We start from the raw sequence: 21,446 nt of genomic DNA, 5'->3' as shown, positions 1-21,446 counted from the left end.
TCTTGAGAAATGTCTATTCCAGTCCTTTGCCCACTTTTTAATGGGATTATTTGTTTCTTACTGTTGAATTGACTGAGTTCTTTCTATGTTCTGGATATTTGTCCTTCTGGCTCCCAGGCGGTCTGCACTGGTCTTGGCTGTGGCTGCAATGAGCTGGCTGGGTCATTCCCCAGGCCCACAGGTGGCATATGCAAGTGAGTGACTGCTGTGGTAGTAGCGGTAGCCTGGGTTATTTGAGAACCTGCTGTACATCATTTTGTTTAAAATTACAATTCAAAAACCCTGTCAGTGACTTTAATTGAGGAATGTCGTGAACTCATTAATTGATTTAAAAATTTTTTATTTTGTAATAGATATACATATTTTCAGGTATATGTGATAATTTGTTACATTCATATAATGTGTAAAGATCAAATCAAGGTAATTGGGATATCCATCACCTTAAGTATATATTTTATTTATGAATTTGAATTATTCTCTTCCAGCCATTTTGAAATGTACAATAGATTATTGTTAACTGTCATCACCCTGCTGATCTATCGAACTCTGGGTTTTATTTCTTCTCTCTAACTGTATATTTGTAGTCATTAATCAGCCCCTCTTTGTGTCTCTCCTCGATTTTTTCCAACATCTGGTAACCACCAGTCTACTCACTATCTTCATGAGATCCACATTTCTAGCTCACACATAGTGTAAGAATATGCAATATTTGTGTTTCTGTGCTTGGTGTATTTCACTTTTCATACAGTTTCAGCCATGTTGCTGCAAATGAAAGGATTTCACTCTTTTTTTATGACTGAATAATATTCTACTGGGTATATATGCCACATTTTATTTATTTATCCCTTGATGGACAATTAGGTTGATTTCATACTTTGGCTATTGTGAATAGTGCTTCATTACACAAGGGAGTACAGATATCTTTTTGATATATTTTATTTCTTTCTTTTGGATGATCTGGCCATTACTGAGAGTGGGGTTTTGAAGTTCTCTACTATTATTGTGTTGCTAACTATCTCTCCTTTTAGATATGTTAATGTTTTCTTTATATACTTGGATGTTTCAATATTGGGTGCATACATATTTATAATTGTTATATATCTTCTTGCCAAATTGACCCCTTTCTCATTATGTAGTGATCTTTGTCCTTTTTATAGTCTTTGGCTTGTAGTCTCTTTTATCTGATAGAAGTATAGTTTTTCCTGCTCTTTTTGGTTTCCGGTTGCATAGAATATCTTTTTGCATCCCTTAACATTCAGTTCATGTGTGTCTTTGTAGGTGAAGTAGGTTTCTTGCAGGCAGTGTATAGTTGAGTCTTGTTTCTTGATCCATTCAGCTACTCTGTGTCTTTGTATGTGAAGTAGGTTTCTTGCAGGCAGTGTATAGTTGAATCTTGTTTCTTGATCCATTCAGCTACTCTGTGAATTTTATTATAATTGTACAATTGAATCCATTTACATTCACTGTTATTACTAATAAGTCAGAACTCACTACTGCCATTTTGTTGTTTGTTTCTGGTTTTGTAATTCCTCTTCCTTTTTCCCTTTCTTACTGTATTTTGTTAGCGCTTAAGTAATTTTTGTCTGATAGTATGTTTTAATTTGTTGCTTTTTATTTTTAGTAAATGTTTTAGAGACTTGAATCATTATGAGGCTTACAAAAAACATAAGTTGTTTTGTTTTATTTTATTACTTTTTGAGATGAAGTCTTGCTCTGTAGCCCAGGCTGGAGTGCAGTGGTGCGATGTCAGCTCACCACAACCTCCACTTCCCGGGTTCAAGTGATTCTCCTGCCTCAGCCTCCTGAGTAGCTGGGATTACAGGTGCACACCACTGCAGCCAGCTATTTTTTATATTTTTAGTAGAGGCAGGGTTTCACCATGTTGGCCAGGCTGGTCTTGAACATAAGTTATTTTAAAGAGATGACAACTTAGATGACAAAAGATACAAAGAAAGAAAAAACTTTAAAACTTTACATTTTAACTCCATTCTCCTATATTCTGACTTTTTGTTTGGTCAATTTACTTTTTTTCACTGAGAAAACACTTGTGAATCAATTTACATGTTGCCTATAAATATAAAACATGTCAATCTTTAAATATCAATGTGATATATCTAACAGATTGCTATAGCTATTATTGTTTTTCATAGATGTGTCATGCTAGAGTTATGAGTGGATCACACAGCACAGTTACAGTATTAGAGTATTCTGGTTTTGTTTGCGTACTTAATTTTAACGGTGGGTTTTATACCTTCAGATGTTTTTGTTTATTTGCATATTACTGGGGTTTTTTTTCTTTCAGAATTTTAAGAACTCCATTTAATATCTCTTGTAAGACAGGTCTGATGGTGGTGAATCCTTTCAACTTCTGTCTTCTTCCTTTTTGAAGCATAGCTTTGTTGGATACAGTATTTTGGATAGCATTTTTTTTTTCACTTTGAAAATGTTATCCCACTCTCTCCTGGCCTGTGTGGTTACCATTGAGAAGTCTGTTGCCAGACCACTTGTAGCGCTCCTTTATATAGTACTGGTTTCTTTTGCTGCTTTTAGGATCTTCTCTTTGTCCTTGGCCTTTGAGATTTTAATTATTATATGCCTTGGGGTAGTTTTATTTGGTTGTAATCTGTTTGATTTTTTTCAACCTTCCTGTAACTGGATATTCATAGCTTTCTCAAATTTTGGAAGTTTTTTTTTATAATCTTCAAGCTTGGAACACATCTGTAAGATCAACTTCTTTAGCTTCTGCTTATGAGTGGAAACATGCAGCATTTATCTTTTTGTTCCTGGCTTATCTTACTTAACATAATGTCCTCCAGCCTCATTCATGTTACCTTGAATGATAGGATTTCATTCTTTTTATGGCTGAATAGTATTCTATAGTGTGGATATACCACATTTTCTTAATCCATTTCTCTGTAGATACTTAGGTTGATTCCATATCTTGACCAGTGCTGCAGTAAACATGAGAATGAAGATACCTCTTTGACATACTGATTTCCTTTCCTTTGGATATACACCTAGTACTGGGATTGCAGGAATTTTCAAAATACTAGTAAACCATGCATTCTTAACTGGGGGCAATATTGACCCCAAGAGAGAGAAAATAGTTCTCATTTTTCTTTCTTAGTTTCTCTTATTAGGGAGAAACTAAACCTTATTAATCAAATCTAATTATAGTATATAATTATATATTAAATATAAGCAAAATATATGTACTATATTATATAGGTATAAGTATAGTTAATTGTTTAATTTTTATTTTGGGGGAGTGATAGTGAAAAAAAAGGTTGAGACACACTGCGGTAAACTATATGAAGGGGGTTTTAAACCCTTTAACACCATTATTTGACAGTGATCTCTAGGTAAGAGTATGAGATTAGGCATTAGGCATTTGAGTTTAAAGAGGAACTTTTACTTTTTACTCTATGTATGTTAGTATTGAAATTTTTACATCCAGAATTTACTGTTCTAGTTAGCATTAACATTTAGATTATCTCTATTGCTCCTCCAAAAAATTTAAAAGAATGATGGAAACATCATATTTAATCCTTTCATCCAGAGACAACACCTGTTACTATTTTGTAAAAAGTCTTTGTGTTTATCTGTATATATTTTAATAAATGCTATCTGTTCTACTTTCAAAATGTATTTAAAATCTGACTACTTTTCACTATCTTTGACTGCCTCATTAACCTCTTATTTTATAAAACAAAAAGTTGATTGCATTATAAATATTTTTTTCTCTCTGAACAATATACATGTAAAAGCTAATATTTTGATTTTATTGGAAATTCTTTGGGTTTCTTATTTTGCTCTGTAGTGTGTGTATAGGGTTGTACATGTATAGGGTTTCTTACTTTGCTCTGTGGTGTTCATCTTGAAGTTCCTATTTAATTTCCATAGCTTTCTTCTTTGTAATGAGACAGCAAAATGTTTCCCCCCGAAGGCTATTTTTCAACAAAGAGAAATTTTTCTTTGCCTTATTTTATTTGCTTTGCCAGGATCCCTCTGCTTTGAATCCAGAAAATGATTAAGAACTAATTTAAAATTAATATATACTTGGTTTCTTTGATCAAATCGGCAGGCTTCCTTATTCACAACATGATTTATCCACAGAGATCTCTGGCACAGACCTTTTGCTAAGTTTTTTACACTGTACTTCCTTTGATCTTAATTTAGCTCCCTCTGCTTCTCTCTGACCTCCTCTCAGTAAGCACACTGACTTAGAAACAATTTATCAAGGACCAGAAAAAATTGTATTGCTTATCCTCACCTCCCCCTTTTGCCTCAAAGGTGTCTACTTCTTTTTCAGGCTTAGTTTTCACTTTTGTTTTTTGATTCCACATCATCCCGTCTTGGTTTTCTCCGGTATCAACTTCTTTCCTCCTTCCTTCTTTTCAATGTTTTACCATCTAAATATTTTTTTAAAACAACAAAAACCTGAGTCCTTTATTTTCTTCTAAACACTTTTTTCCTTCACACTCAGGTTTCAGTAAGCTACCTGGTATCTCTACTTCCCTGCTTCTCTTTTGCCCCACACCCTTGATGTCAAGGTTTCACTCTACTGAAACCTTGTTGGTCAGTGCACCTTAGTGACCCAGCTGCCAAATCCTTCTGCCCACTTCTCAGACCATGTTTACTTCACTCCTCTGAGGTGATTGACCACTTCTTCTTAAATCTCTCCTCCCTCAGGTATTCTCACTCTTCAGAATTCCTTTATTGATTCCTCCTCCTCTTCATCCCCTTCCTTTTAAAATATTTATAAAATTTCAAACATACACCAAACTATAGAACCCAAATATAGGACAGTGAATACCTATGTACCTGCCATCCAGTTTCAGTGATTATTAACTTATGCTCAATCTTTATTTTATAATCATCTCCACCCACTCCTTTCTCTCCACTCTGAATCATTTCTTCCACCAACTTTTAATTGATTTATTCCCTGTGGCCCACCCTCAACATTATTTTCTTCCCATGCCACATGCAATATATGGAAAAGCTCGCACAGGCTAATAGTTTCTACCACCTCTAAATGCTGATAACATTTAAATCTATTTTTTTAGCATAGATCTTGCTGAAAAGCAGTCAGTGGCCAGGTGTGGTGGCTCATGCCTGTATTCCCAGCACTTTCAGAGGCCAAGGCGGGCGATCACATGAGGTCAGGAGTTCGAGACCATCCTGACCAACATGGCGAAACCCCATCTCTACTAAAAATACAAAAATTATCTGGGCGTGGTAGCAGGTGCCTGTAATCCCAGCTACTCAGGAGGCTGAGGCACGGGAATCATTTATCATTTGGACCCTGGAGGCGGAGGCTGCAGTGAGCCGAGATCGTGCCACTGTACTCCAGCCTGGGTAACAGAGTGGGACTCCATCTCAAAAAAAAAAAAAAAAGAAAAAAAAAAAGAGGCAAGCAGGGTCATCTCCACTTGGATGCCCCACAGGTTCCAGAAGCATAAGTCTAAAAGAGCACATCTTTCTTTGCCCACCTGCTGCTCCTTCTTAAATTCTATTTTGGTTGCATAATCTTCATCCTCCTAGTTCTTCATAAATATATTTAGTCCTAGTTATTAATAAATACATCTTCTGGCCCATCAAGTTGTATCAGTTTTCCTGCTGCCCACTCTTACTCTACTACTATGGCCATAGAAAGGTCCCTTTTGCCTAGATTTTTTCAGTAAATTCCTAACTGATCTTTTTGCCTGTAGACTTGATAACACCCCACACACTATTCATCTTCCACATTATTATCAGAGTGATTTTCTTTTTTTTCTTTTTTTTTTTTTTTGAGATGGAGTCTTGCTCTGTTGCCCAGTCTGGAGTGCAGTGCTGTGATCTCGGCTCACTGCAAGCTCCGCCTCCCGGGTTCACGCCATTCTCCTGCCTCAGCCTCCCGAGTAGCTGGGACTATAGGCACCCACCACCACGCCTGGCTAATTTTTTTGTATTTTTAGTAGAGATGGTGTTTCATAGTGGTAGCCAGGATGGTCCTGATCTCCTGACCTCGTGATCTCGGCCTCCCAAAGCGCTGGGATTACAGGCGTGAGCCACCGTGCCCAGCCCAGAATGATTTTCTTATAGCACAGCTTGATCATGGTATTATCTTATTAAAACTCTCAAGCGGTTCACTATTATATCTATGATGAATGTAGACATACCTTGATCTGATCCTTGTCTTACTTTCCATTCTTATGTCCTCCCTCTTTCCTGAATGCTCACTTTTTATTCAGAGGATAGAAAACACTTTTTCACATCTCTGTGTACTATTAGCTGGGTGTGGTGGCACGCACCTGTAGTCCCAACTACTCAGGAGGCCTAGACAGGAGAATCGCTTGAACCCGGAAGGCGGAGGTTGCAGTGAGCTGAGATCGCACCACTGCACTCCAGCCTGGGCAACAGGGTGAGACTCTGTCTCACAAAAAAAAAAAAAAAAAAAAAAAAAAAAAAGGATCTAGCTCAAGAGATCCTGATACTTCATAACAAAATAAATCCCATGAAAATATTATTTCTACTATTTACGTGAGGAAATCAAAAGCTCAGAAAGATGAAGTCACCTTTCTAAAGTCACAGCACAAGTGGTAGACCTTGGATTTAAGTCAAGGTTATTTGACTTCAAAACCCATACTCTTTTCACTATACCCAGCACAATAAGGTTAGCATGAAAGTTTGGACCTTATTCAATGTGCAGTAAGAAGCTGTCAAATATATTTGAGCCAGGAAATCCATGGTCAATTTGGTGTTATAAAGAGAAAAACTAAAGAATATATGCTTTGAAAGCTGTTTTGTTTAAGTATTAATTATTCTAAGTTTCTCTGTATACATTTAATTATGTTGAAATCAATGGCTAAAGCAAAGGCCAAGCCATAATTCTAAATAATAGATTTATCTTTAAAAAGTTCTGACATTTTTGTATATTTTACTTTTGTTCTATTTATATGTAATAATATGTGTCTGTTTAGTTTTATTATCAGCTTACGTGGTCTCAGCCAAAAGTCCAAATTTCATTGTTTCTTAAAGTTAGAATTATACTGTTTGTATTTATAACCAAGAAACAAGGTCAGAAAGATACTTTAAATTACAAATGTTTCCCTGAATTGATCTGATAACATGATTCCATTTAACTTAATGTAAGACATACTGGGAGTCAGTTATAAATAGATCATTGTCAAATATCCTTCCAGTTCAAATCTACTTGAATTATTCAAAATGTAGTTCAATTAATTTTGTTTCAAAATGTTTAGAAGCAAATATGTAACAGGCTGACTTGACTTGAAACAAGCATAGTGATTTTTATATAGCTTCATATTTTCTTTATGCAGGAAATTGTATTTATATGATGTAGTTTTGATAATAAAATTTTGTTTTTGTTTTCTTAAAGACAGGGTCTTATTCTGTCATCCAGGCTGGATTGCAGTGATGTGATCCTGGCTCACTGCAGCCTTGAACTCCTGAGCTAAAGCAGTCTCCTGCCTCAGCCTCCAAAGTAGCTGAGACCACAGGCACTGCTCCCACACTCAGATAATTTTTAAAATTTTTGTGTAGAAACGGGGGGAGGGGGGGTCTCGCTGTTGCCGAGGATGGTCTTGAACTCCTGGCCTCAAGCGATCCTCCCACCTTGGTCTCCCAAAGTGTTGGAATTACAGGTATGAGCCACTGCACATGGCAATAACATTTCTGACTATCCTTTGATAATTAAAATTAACATTCTATCTTTTTATATTTTGGTAGGAGATATAGATTTACTATTATATAGTATAGTATATGTACATATACTATTATATATGTGTATATATAGGGATACATCATACATACACAGCATATACATATCTGTATAAATAGATGGGTATATAGATACAGAAAATCATTGCTTTAACATACTATCTTACCCCCAAATCCACTTTTTTATTATTATCTTCTATACTTTCCCATTCCCTCTGAATCTACTTTATCTCTCTTTATCTCTCCCAAGGACTTTTCACATCCTTTCTTGTTCCAACAGCTATGTGTCCTTCTTAGTACATCTCTTTAGTAGCTGCCTCTAGCTGTTAATTTAGACAAGTCCTTGGGATGGATTGATTGATTGATTTATTCAACAATTGTATTAGGGTATCAGGGTTCTTCAGAGAAACAAAAGCAACAGGAAATGTTATATATTTGTATATAGAAAATAAGGAATTGGCCAATGGGATTATGGACACAAGTCTGTAGATCTGTAGATCTGTAGTTGGCAAGCTGGAAAGCCAATGATGTAGTCCCAGTCCAAAGGCCTGCAGGCTCAGACCTAGAAAAAGCTGGCGTTTCAGTGGTGGCGTGTGCCTGTAGTCCCAGGTACTCAGGAAGCTGAGGCAGGAGAATCGCTTGAGCCCGGGAGGCGGAGGTTGCAATGAGCTACGATCACACCACTGCACTCCAGCCTGGGCGACAGAGCGAGACTCCGTCTTAAAATAATAATAATAAAAACATAATAAAATAATAAAAATAAAATAAATTGTTTTCTGTTTCCAAAAAGTTCCTTAAAAATATTTTTACTATTGTTTTAACTAGTGAAATTTTTTAAGAGTTTTATGGGGGAAAGAATCTCAGGCTATGATAATTGTACTAAAATGTGTATTAGAATAACTTTTTTAAATAAGGGAAGTAACTAATTCATTTTCCCTGTCCCCCATATCTTGGCAATTACCATTATTCTTTCTGCTTCTAAGAGTTTGACTATTTTAGCTACTTCATATAAGTAGAATCTTGCAGCATTTATCTTTTTGTGACTGGCTTGTTTCAGTTAGTGTAATATCTTCAAGGTTCATTCATATTGTAGCATATGATGGGATTTCCTTCTTTTTTAAGACTGAAGAGTGTTCTATTGTAAGTACAGTCATACACCACATAATGACATTTCAGTCAATGACAGGCTGCACATACAACTGTGGCCTCATAAGACTGTAGTACTGTATATTTGCTGTGTCTTTTTGATGTTTAGATACACAAATGTACTATTGTGTTACAATTACCTACAGTATTCATTACAATGACATGTACAAGTTTGTAGCCCAGGAGTGATAGGCTATCACATAAAGCCTACTTGTGTAGTAGGCTATCCCTTCTAGGTTTGCATAAGTACAGTCTGTGATTTTTGCACAATGACAGAATTGCCTAATGAGGCATTTCTCAGGCACATTCCTATCATTCAGAAATGCATGACTGAATGAATATACTACATTTTCTTTATCCATTCATTCTTTGATAGACATTTGGGTTGTTACCATCTCTTGGCTTTTATGAATAATGCTGCAGTGAACATGAGTATTCAAATAAATCTTCAAGATCCTGCTTTCAGCTCTTTTACTTATATACCCAGAAGTGGAATTGCTGGATCATATGGTAGTTTTGAGCAACCTCCCTAATGTTTTCCATAGTGGCTACACTATTTTACATTTCTACCAACAGTGCACAAAATTTCCAGTTTCTCCACATCCTCGCTGAGACTTGTTATTTACCATTTTTTTATAGTAGCCATCCTAATGGATGTGAGATGACATCTCAGTATGGTTTTGATTTGCATTTCCATGATGATTAGTGATATTGAGCATCTTTTCATGTGCTTGTTGGCCAGCCATTTATTTATTTGCTTTGGAGAAGTGTCTACTCAAGTCCTTTGCCTGTTTTTTAATCATGGTATTTGTTTTTTTAATTGCTGAACTGTCAGAGCCACTTATATATTCTGAATATTAACTCCTTATTAGATATATGGTTAGCAAATGTTTTCCCCCATTCTGTAGGTTGCCTTTTTACTCTATTGATTGTTTCCTTTCCTGCACAGAAAATTTCAAGTTAGGTATAGTCCAGTTTGTCTATTTCTGCTTTTGTTGCCTGTGTTCATGGTGTCCTATACAAGAATTATTGCCAAATCCAGTGTCACAGAGCTTTTCTCCTATGTTTTTTTTCTAGGAGTTATAATTTCAGGTCTTAGGTTTAGGTCCTTAATCCATTTTGAGTTAGTTTTTATACATGGTATGAGGTAAAGTTTCAACTTTATTCTTTTGCATGCATATATCCAGTTTTCCCAGCAGCATTTATTGAAGAGACTGTCCTTTTCCTATTGTGTAGCCTTGGCACCTTTGTTCAAGATTGTATGACTGTATACTTGATCGTTTATTTTTTTGTGTCTCTACTCCATTGGTCCGTATGTCTGTCTTTATGCTGGTACCACACTGTTTTGATTCCTGAAGCTTGGTTTTTTCCATTTGGATGGGTTTTATTTGGGTTTTTAGAGATAAGATCTCCATTTGTTGCCCAGGCTGGCTGCAAACACCTAGGCTCAAGCAATTCTCCCACCTCATCCTCCAAGTAGCTGAGACTACAGGTGTGTTCCACTGCACCTGGCTCTGTAATATGTCTTGAAGTCAGGAAGTCTGAGGCCTCTAGCTTTGTTTGTTTGTTTTTTCCCTCAAGAAAGATATTTGGATATTTGGGATCCCTGGAGATTCTCTATTAATTTTAGTATTTTTTTATTTCTGCAAAAATGCCATTGAGATTTTGAGAATCTGCAGATCATTTGGGGAGTATGGACATTTTAACATTATTAGGTCTTCCAACCCATAACACAGGATGCTTTCCATTTACTTGTATTTACTGGATACTTCATTGTTAGTTTGTAGAAACACACTAATTTTTATGTGTTGATTTTGTAGGCTACAACTTGGCTGAATTCAGTTATTATTTTAACAGGCCTTTTTGAGGAGTCTAGGATTATCTACATACAAGATCATATCATCTAGAAACAGATATAATTTTACTTCTTCCATTCCAATTTGGATGCTTTTTATTTCTTTTTCTTGCTTGGTCCTTCTGGCAGGACTCCTAGTACTATATTGTATAGAAGGGGTAAGAGTGGGCATCCTGGCCTTGTTCCTGATCTTAGTTAGAGGGAAAGCTTTCTGTTTTGCACCATGGAGTAGGATGTTAGCTGCAGATTTTTCTTATGTGGCCCTTATTATGTTGATGTAATTTCCTTCGAGTCCTAGTTTGTTGAGTGTTTTTATCATCAGATGGTGTTAAATTTTGTTGAATGCTTTTTCTGCATTAATTGAGACGACCATGTGGTTTTAGTCCTTCATTCTGTTAATGTGGTATATTATACTTCCTTAACATGATGAAAAGCGTCTACTTTAAACTAAGATACGCAAGACATAATACATAAAATCTTAGGAATCTGAATGTATTTTCTGATCGTTGCATAAGAAATCAACAATGATTTGATTTGCCTTGTTTATGATTAACAGTTCTTGAGTAAATTTACAACCATAAGACTTATTTTAAAAAGGAACAATTAATAATGAAAATGGAAGTGTACACAGGTATAAAAGTCACAAATCAGTATTTTTCATTGGTCATTTTGTTCACTTGTCCAAAATTATAATTTTATTTTTGGGACTGTAGCAATGTTTTAACATTAGAGATATTTTATTTTATTTTTACTCTTACTTTTTTGTTTGTTTGTTTGTTTGTTTCTTGAGACCGAGTTTTGGTCTGTTGCCCAGGCTGAAGTGCAGTGGTGCAATCTTGGCTCACTGCAACCTCGGCCTCCTGGGTTTAAGCGATTCTCCTGCCTCAGTCTCCCTAGTAGCTGGGATTACAGGCATGCGCCACCGCACCTGGCTAATTTTTGTATTTTTAGTAGAGACGGGGTTTCACCATGTTGGCAAGGCTGGTCTCAAACTCCTGACCTCTGGTAATCCACCCACCTTGGCCTCCCAAAGTGCTGGGATTACAGTTGTGAGCCACTGTGCCCAGTCTTAAAATATTACTTTGAACCATATGAAGTTGGCATTTCTGGCTGCAAAAATAGTAGAATATTGGCAGTATTATATTGTATACCACGCATGTGGATGTAATGGCAAAATTTCTAAGAGTGTTATTCTATTTTAACAGTGTTAAAGTTCTTTGTCTTTCTTTAACTAATGATACTTTAATTAATATTTGTCTTTTCTTTATAGTGCTTACTTTTTAAAACATATATTCAAAGTTGAAAGTATCATGCTAAACTGAGTAGTAGTAATTCCTTTGAGTTTTTTTAAAACTATAGGCTTCAGCCATTCTCTTTTGTAATAGCGAATTATTTCTTGTTAGTTATCCTAACAAGCATGATGTAAGCATGCTTTTGTCTATCATTTTGTTATAGTCACACAAATTGCCCTCCGTATTTAAAAAAATGACGATGAGAGTAATAATTTATGTAATAATAATAGCTAACATTCATTGAGTTTATTGTATTTCAGGCATTGTCCCAAGACTTTTATTAATTTGTTTAATCCTCATAATTATCCTGCAGTGTTATCACCATTTTTCATATGAAGAACAAAGGCCCTGAATGGCTAAGCAACATGCCCAAGGTTACACCAGCTATTATGTGGCAGAGAAGAAGAATGACTGACTACTTGAACATAAGACATAATTTGAATCATCTTTATATTTCCATTTAATTAATAATTCTATTGTTTGATGGTTAGATGTCTAAAATTTTTATTTAAATTTTAAATAAATTTTCAAGGTTACATGTTACCCATTATGATTTCTTAAAATAAATGCATTTTTTTTATTTTTAAAAAATTTTTGTTTGTTGTTCACAGGATGGACAACCTGAAATTTTCTACACATTTTGGAATTCAGTTACTCAGGCACTTTCTTCTCAATTTCATATGGCAACAAACTGTAAGTTTACTACTTATTTTGAAAATTAATTTCAAAGTTTTAAGTTATTTTATCATTTGATGTCAAGAAGCTTTGCTGTATTGGTTTACGAAAGATTTTTATTGCTATTTTAAAATTCCTGGCTAATTGTCATTTTGTCTAGATGTTTAATCTGGCATCTCTTAGACATATATTCAGCAAACAAAATTTTTACACATTTTTGTAATTAATATTTAGAATAAAATTCTCCAGAAAAATAAGTCAATATCTTATTATTCAGACATCAGAAGAACTCTGTCTGAATTTTTCCTACATAGAGTGTGTAAAGCAGTTAATGTTGAAAAATTTAGTTCATGCTTTTAGAATTAGTTTATAACTAAAAGATATAAAAATACAGAGACTTTGCAAATTTTTTATTGTTAAAAATGAAGATTTAATAAATAAACAGGTGAAATATCTACATCATGAATTAAAAGTTGGTCATTCAAATATGTTCCACAAAACTTTTTCTTAATTTCTTTATATCATGAAATAATGGCCTGGTAGATCTATAGAATGAAATATGCAAACCAGCTAATATCTTACGCGTGTGTTTGTCTAAATACTTTAGGTCTAAAGAGCATATAATGTACCTAGGCCTTTAAAAAAAGAGTTCATTTCTATTTAAATTTTTATTCACAAGCATTTACTAGAAGGACTTACTGTATGCTAAATATTATTTAGCCACTGCCCTCCCTACACTGACCAGAGTTAAATAAACTAGTCAGCTTGTCTCTCTACTTATTTCTAATGAAGTATGTAGTAAGACAGTAACCACAAAGAGGTCTTCATTCATTTGTAGCTAAACAGAACTTAAGCTAATGGGATATTAGGATCCATTTACTCCATTTAGTTGTAGTGTTTCGTTTTCTTTTGTTTTGTTTTTTTCCAGACGGAGTCTTGCTCTGTCACCCAGGCTGGAGTGCAGTCGCATGATCTCGGCTCACTGCTACCTCTGCCTTCTGGGTTCAAGCAATTCTCCTGCCTCAGCCTCCCTAGTAGCTGGGACTACAGGAATGTACCACCACACCTGGCTAATTTTTTTGTATTTTTAGTAAAGACGGGGTTTCACCATGTTGGTCAGGCTGGTCTCGAACTCCTGACCTCAAATGATCAGCCCGCCTTGGCTTCCCAAAGTGCTGGGATTACAGGCATGAGCCACTGCGCCCGGCCTGTTCCATTTACTTGTGAATCACACTGCTCATTTTGGGAGTGAATAAATATCGTATATTTCCTTGGTTTTTGTTTTTGCTCAGCTTTATTGAGATATAATTTATATGCAGTAAAAGTCACCAATTTTAAACATAAAATTCTATGATGTTTGACAAATGTTTACATTCATATAACCATCATTACAATTAAGATATAGAACATTTCCATCATCCCCAAATTTTCTTTATGTACTTTTGCAGTTTATCTGCTACCTTCACTCCCTGGGTCCTGGCAACAACTAGAATCATATGGTATGCATTATTTGATCATCAGCATAATTAAGATTCTTCCATGTTGTTGCATATATCGGTAGTCCATTTCCTTTTAAATTGTTGAATTGTATTCCATTGTGTAGATATATACCATAATTTTTTATCCATTCTGCAGTTGGGAAACAAGTTGGATTATTATGAATAAAGTTACAGTTATTTACATACATATATCTCTTTTGTGGACATATGTGTTCCTTCTCTTGTGCAAATATGTAAGGGTGGAATTGCTCAATTATTTGGTAAATGTTGTTTAACTTTACAGAAACTGCAGTGCTATAATCCAAAATGGATATACCATTTTGCATTTCCATCAACAATGTGTGATAGTTCCAGTTGCTCCACATTTTTGCCAATCCATGATATTGTCAGTTATTTTAATTTTAGTCATTCCAGTGGGTGTGTACTAGTTTTTTTTATTGGGGTTTTAGCTTCCACTAGACTAATGATGCTTTCTTAGTTCATTTGGGCTGCTACAACAAAATACCACAGACTGGGCAACTTATACACAACAGAAATTTATTTCTCACAGTTCTGGAGAAATGGCAAGTCCAACATCAAGGTACTGGAAGATTTAGTATTTGGTGAGGGCCTGCTTCCTGGTTCATAGACTGTGCCTTCTGACTGTGTCTTCACGTGTTAGAAAAGGATAGGGAAGCTATCTGAGCCTCTTTTGTAAGTGCACTAATCTTATTCATGAGGATTTTCTCCCCCTGACCTCATCATCTCTGAGAGAATCCACTTCCTAACCCCATCACATTTGGTGAGTAGGTTTCAACATATGAATTTGGGGAGATAAAACCATTGAGACCATAGCAGATGTTGACCACATTTTCACAGGCTTAGATGCCATCTGTATAACTTTTTTGGTTTTGTGTTTGTCTAAAGGATTGTCCTCTGTTTTTATTGTATTTCTTGTTCTCTTACTGAGTCCCAAGGAATCTTTGCATATTCTGGGTTCAGAGTACTTCCTTAGTTGCATGTTTTGAAGATATTTTCCCCTAGAATGTGGCTTGGCTTTTTGTTTTCTTAACAGTGCCTTCCAAAGGACAAAAGTTTTAAATCCTGATCAAATTCATTTTATCAAAGTTTTAAATAATTTGTACTTTTTTTGACCTAAAAATTATTGCCTAATCCAAAGTCAGAAGCATTTCCTCTTACATTTTATTTTAGAAGTTTTACTAGGTTTGAGTTAATTTTCGTGTATGTTATGAGTTATCTCAACATTCATTTATTTTAGAACATATGGCTCCAAAAAATTATTCTCTGCCTATTGACTTCTTGGAAACTTTTGTTGCAAATCATTTGGTTATCTATAAGTAAGACTATTTCTGGACTCTGTTTGGTTCCATTTTTCTGAATGTCTATGTTTACATCAGTACAACAGGGTTTTCGTCACAGTAGTCAAAGTCCTCCTATTTTGTTCTTCTTTATCAAAGTAATTTTGGTTACCATAGGTCTTTTGCATTTCCATATGTGTTTCAGAATTTTGTTCCTACAATAATTGACTCCTGGGATTTTGATGAGGATTGCATTGAATCTACAGATCAATATGTGATGAATTCACAGTTTAATATTGAGTCTTCTGATCCACATCCTGTATTATTCTATTTATTTAGGACTTTTACATTTTTTCTTATAAATGCTTTATAGTTTTTAGCATGCAGTTCTAACAAATCTTTTCTTAAATTTATCACTGTTTTATATATTTTGATGCTATTCTGTATGTTATTTTTTCATTTTACTTTATAATTGTTGATTTTTAAAATAGAGAAATACAATTGATACTTGTATTTTGACTTCGTGTCCTCTGACTTTGCCAATCTTACTTATTCTAGTAGTTATTGGTGATTTCTTAAAAATATGAAAGTCTCAGTTTTTGGAATAAAAGAAAGCAAATGTAAAACTCACTTATGGAAGCCCTTTGAAACCCTGATGTCTAAGTTGGGTAAAGAGGTGCCTTCTGATGGTAATCATTACTGGCAGGTGGGGGTGTAGAAGAAGTCCTGTTTTAACTTTTTTGGACTCAGTTTACTGGGAAGGAAAGGATGTCTGTACTTAACCAATCATGGTTTTCTGTTCACTGAGCTTCCAGAAACATCAGTGTGAAGTTTTTCTTAAGCATTATCATCTCCTTTCTCTCAGAGAGTCCTGTAATTATGGAGAGGGTCTCATTTTACAGTGTGACAGAGGGGACCTATATTTATACCTTTAATTATACCTCCCTCTGATCTCTCTTTCCATACTTATCCTTTAAGATACTAGACAATGAAATAGATCTTCTTTTAGTGACCAACCTAACCTGCAATTGCAACCAGTTTTAGACTTGGACAACCAGAAAGACACCCTTGATATGCATCATGACTTAGGCTGGTTGGGGTTTCCTTGTGCTGGTTACTGAATCTTGAGATCTCTTAGTGTTGCTGATGTTTAGATAAAAATTCAATCGAACAAAACAAGATTATATTTCCTACCATTCACACTAAGAGGGGAACCAGGAGCATTGCCAGTTTTCCGTGGATATTTGAATGATCTATGGCATTTTGCATAGAAAAGATATTCTAAAAGGAAAATTGTCATTGCAAAGTTTTACGTAAACAGATATAAATCCCTGTTGTTGCTATTAAGCTATCGCTCACATAGTCTAACCTTTAGTTACACACTTTAAAAATATTTAAAATAGTATAAGTAATTATTCCAGCATAAGGTAGGTAAAATCAACATCTGTCTTCTACTATTTATATCACAAAACTTCACAGAGTCACCAATTTTTCAGTGTTGACACAATTTTTTCTCTTGTCTATGCCATCTTGCCACCTCATTTTCCTTATCTCTCATTTGTCTAGCCCTAAGCTTGCCTGCATGGATCTTTTCCAACATGTCACACTCTACAACATCAGAGTGTTCACTCTTTTCTAAAGAATTATACTTTTCAGTTTTTTTTTGTTGTTGTTGTTTTGTTTTTTGAAATGGAGTCTCACTGTGTTTCCCAGGCTGAAGTGCAGTGACTATTCACAGGCACAGTCATTGCATGCTACAGCCTTGAGCTCCTGGCCTCAAGTGACCCTGCTGCCATGGCCTTCTGAGTAGCTGGGCCTACAAGAGCACTACCACACCCAGCAGGTGATGTTTTTTGAAACTGGAGAAAACCAGTTTCTTATCACTCAGTCACTCAGCATAATAAATTAGGGATTAGTTGTGTTGGATCCTAAATCACTTAAATTTTGAAAAGAAAGAAAAAAGGTCATTTAATGGACTTTTACTTCCCTACATGGAAAGGTAACTGCTACTTTAGATGTTCTCCCATTATAAACTAGAACAGTGAGTAAAATTTGTGAAACACCTGTTTTCAGACATTGGGCAACAGGCAATATAGAACTGTGATCTCAGATAAACCAAAACAAATTGAACGCTAAAATCACCCCAGCTTTCTACCTGGCAATTTCCAGACAGCTGCACACACACAAAAATGGGAATCAATATATAGTCTGCCATTCTTACGGAGTCCAGAACTCTTTAAAGGATTACAACAAAATCTGTCACTTAACAATGTAATATCACATATTCAGCATCCAATTAAAATGAGTGGACATAAGAAGCAGGAAAATCAGACCATAACCAGTAGAAACAGAGAAGCTGAAGTATCAGTAGTATAAGCAGACTAGGAATTTTAAAACACTTCTTATAAATGTTATAAATGTGCTCAAATATTTTAAAAATAACATAAACATAATGAGATAAATGGACATTATCAAGAAGAATCAAATGGAACCTCCACATATGAAAAATATAGTATCTGAAATTAAATGCAGATTTAACCCTGAGAAGAAAAAAAAAAAAACAAAATCAGTGAACTAGAAGATATAGCCATAGACATAATTCAGAATAAAGGACCAAGATTTAAAAACAAACTTAAAAAATTATTAGAGTCTTAGGACCCATGGGACACATCAAGCAATCTAACGTATGTGTAATTGGAGTTTCAGAGCCAGGAGCGGAAGGGAAAAAGAAAAAAGTTAGAAAAAAATAGTTGTTGAAAATATGTAAAACATTTTTGTTATGGACTAAATGTTTATGTGCCACCTCTTCCAATTCATACACTGAAGCCCTAACCCCCAGTGTAACTGTATTTGGAGACAGGGCGTTATGGAAGCAATTAAGGTTAAATGAGGTCACAAGGGTGGGCCCTGATCTTATAGGATTACTGTCCTTATAAGAAGTGACTCCAGAGAGCTTACTCACTCTCTATGTACACAGGCACAAGGAAAGGTCATGAGAGCACTTAGCAAGAGGGAGGCCATCAGCAAGTCAGGAAGAGAAACTCAGCCCTACCAGAACCTTGATCTTAGACTTGTATGTAGCCTCCAGAACTGTGAGAAATAAATTTTTGCTGTTTAAGCCAAAAAATCAAAAACAAAAAAATTATTTATGGCTGTAGTTGCAATGCATCTGTTGTCACATATTAATTTAAAATGTGTTTTATCACTCTAAAAAGTTTTTTAAAACCTTGGGGTGGCTATCATTTTATTTTCTTTCTTTAAATGAGTACATTTAATTTGTACTTTGAATATTTCGTCTCTCAATATGACAGGAATCTACAAAGAAAAAAGCCATTGGCGGCCAGGCGCTGTGGCTCATGCCTGTAATCCCAGCACTTTGGGAGGCCAGGGTGGGCAGATCATAAGGTCAGGAGATTGAGACCATCCTGGCCAACATGGTGAAACCCTGTCTCTTCTAAAATACAAAAAATTAGCTGCGTGTGGTGGCACGCGTCTGCAGTCCCAGCTGCTCCGGAGGCTGAGGCAGGGGAATCACTTGAACCTGGAAGGTGGAGGTTGCAGTGAGCCGAGATGGCCCCACTGCACTCCAGCCTGGCGACAGAGCGAGACTCTGTATCAAAAAAAAAGAAAGAAAGAAAGAAAAAAGCCATTAGCATACTTGAAGAATTTCAAGCCTTTAACCATTATATCTTCCGATATTGTTTATTATTTATTGTTTTAGTACATTTTTAGTAAAATCGTAGAAGGTAAACTAAGGAAATCACAGAAACAATAAGTAAGTTGAACTCCACAGAATAAGACCGGGATGGAAATGCCCTTGTCCGCTCATTCTAACATCTATGTTAATTCTGGATTTTTGTTTGGTTGAATTTTCTTTCCATCAGACCTGATATTTTTCTACTTATTTGCATGTCTAATAATTTTTATTGGATATTAAACATGAACTTAACCTTGTTTGGGGCTGATTAATTTTGTCATCTCTAAGTTTGATCCTTTTGAATATTGCTTTAAGATTTATTAGCGAATTCAAAGCAGTAATAATCTGCTATTTATTTCCCAGTTATGAGGCAACATTCTTCTTAATACCCTCAAATTATTACCCTGTGAATTATGAGGTTTTCCAGCCTGGCTTTAGAGAATAGGGACTATTCTCAATCTTATGTGAATGTAACAGGATGTTCCCTCTAAACCTTTTTCATAGTTTTCCCCCAAACTCTGGAAGTTTAATGCTGATCAGTGATTTGCTGAATACTCAGAGGGAACCCTTTGCACATCTCTGGAATTCTCTGTCTATGCGCCTCTGTTGTCTCCGGTATTCTATTTTGTGAACTCTAGTTGTTTCTGTTTGGCTGTTCTGGAAGGGAGGGGATAGAAGGAAGGGTATTTTCCCTCTTTCCGTGCCATGGCCTGGAAAGTCCTTTAAGGTGATGAGCTGGGGCACTCATAGGATTCATCTCATTTGTTTCCTGACTCTGAGGAATCACCATCCTATGTTGCGTGTTAAATGTCTTGAAAGCCATCTTTCATATATTGTGTATTTTTCGTTGTTTCAGATAGGGTGGTAAATCTGGTCCCTATCATATCATTGTGACCATAAGCAAAAGTTCCTCATTAAAATTTCATTGAGAAACTTTTGCTTATGGTCATGATGATTTAAATAGTGATTAAAATATGTAATGATTCAAATTTAAATAATGATTAAAAGTATATTTCAGAATATTATATGGGAGTGTGTGTGTACGTTTATTTAGTGATACTGTCATTTACTTGTCAGTGATTATCTGCTTTTCTTTTTTTTTTTTTCCTGAGATGGAGCCTCACTGTGTCCCCCCGGCTGGAGTGCAGTGGTGCGATCTCCATTCGCTGCAAGCTCCGCCTCCTGGGTTCACGCCATTCTCCTGCCTCAGCCTCCCGAGTAGCTGGGACTATAGGCGCCCGCCACCACGCCTGGCTAATTTTTTTTTTTTTTTTTTTGTATTTTTAGTAGAGACTGAGTTTCACTGTGTTAGCCAGAATGGTCTCAATCTCCCGACCTCGTGATCCGCCCGCCCTGGCCTCCCAAAGTGCCGGGATTACAGGCGTGAGCCACCACGCCCCGCCGGCTTTTCTTTTCTTAACCATTACAAACCTTCAGTATTCTCCACATGTCTGCCTTTATCTCCTGGGTCATTAGGACAATTAATGTCATTAAGAAATTTTTTCCTGTACCTTTCTTCCAAATAAGAGCCTTATTTCCTCCCTTTGAGCCTCAGAAGATAACTTAACTTCTTCTTCAAGGTCACCCATTTACCTGGTGCCCACACCTACTCTGTTTATTTCTCTCTCCTAGCATCATCATTTATATTTCTCCTTTTTCTGTGTTGGATTTCTACTTCTCTTTTAATTTCTTTTCCTCAGCTATAAACCTATTCAAGTTGCTCCCATGTGATAAAAAATAAAACAAAACTAGAAAGTTCCTCTTTAGTTGCTGTTTACTCTCTCTCTTTTTATGTAAATTTCTCCAAAGAGTAGTTTGCATTTTTTGGTCTTCATTTTCATTCTGTTGATTTCTCAACTAGGTGTGATCTGGCTGTCTTCCATCATTCTATTGAAATTGTTCTCATTAAGGGAAGCAATGACCTACTTTTTAATTGCCAGCGTATGTTTTCAGTTCTTATCTTATGGGACCTATCTGTCTTGTATAGTGAAAGAAGCTAATGACAGGAAACATACAATATGTAGACAGAAAATCCCATTAATATTTCACCTTAGGAATAGCCTGCTACTTCTAATACCATAATTACTTTAATAACTTCCTTTGGGAGAACTCCAAAGTAAGTTGTTTATAAAGTACCTTCAATTTTTATAGCACATACAGTCCCTGAAGTGTACTGTAGTACTTCTTAGAATTATAGACAGGCAATATTAAGGAAGTGCAACCATCTGCAGAGTTGAGGATTACACACAATGTAACAGATTG

General features: G+C 35.6%; 1 protein-coding gene across 1 annotated transcript in view; it reads left to right on the top strand.

Moving 5' to 3' along the window:
• Positions 1–21,446, top strand: part of COG5 (component of oligomeric golgi complex 5) — a 372,787-nt gene that overhangs the window by 234,106 nt on the left and 117,235 nt on the right. Inside the window, exon 11 of the mRNA XM_019030869.3 lies at positions 12,627–12,708. Coding sequence (XP_018886414.1) covers positions 12,627–12,708 — 82 coding nt within the window. The remainder of the gene's footprint in view (positions 1–12,626; positions 12,709–21,446) is intronic.

The sequence above is a fragment of the Gorilla gorilla genome, chromosome 6 (genome assembly GCF_029281585.2).
Source record: "Gorilla gorilla gorilla isolate KB3781 chromosome 6, NHGRI_mGorGor1-v2.1_pri, whole genome shotgun sequence".
Lineage (NCBI taxonomy): Eukaryota > Metazoa > Chordata > Mammalia > Primates > Hominidae > Gorilla > Gorilla gorilla.
The sequence above is the reverse complement of the archived record's forward strand: the minus strand, read 5'-3'. Positions and strand labels throughout refer to the sequence as shown.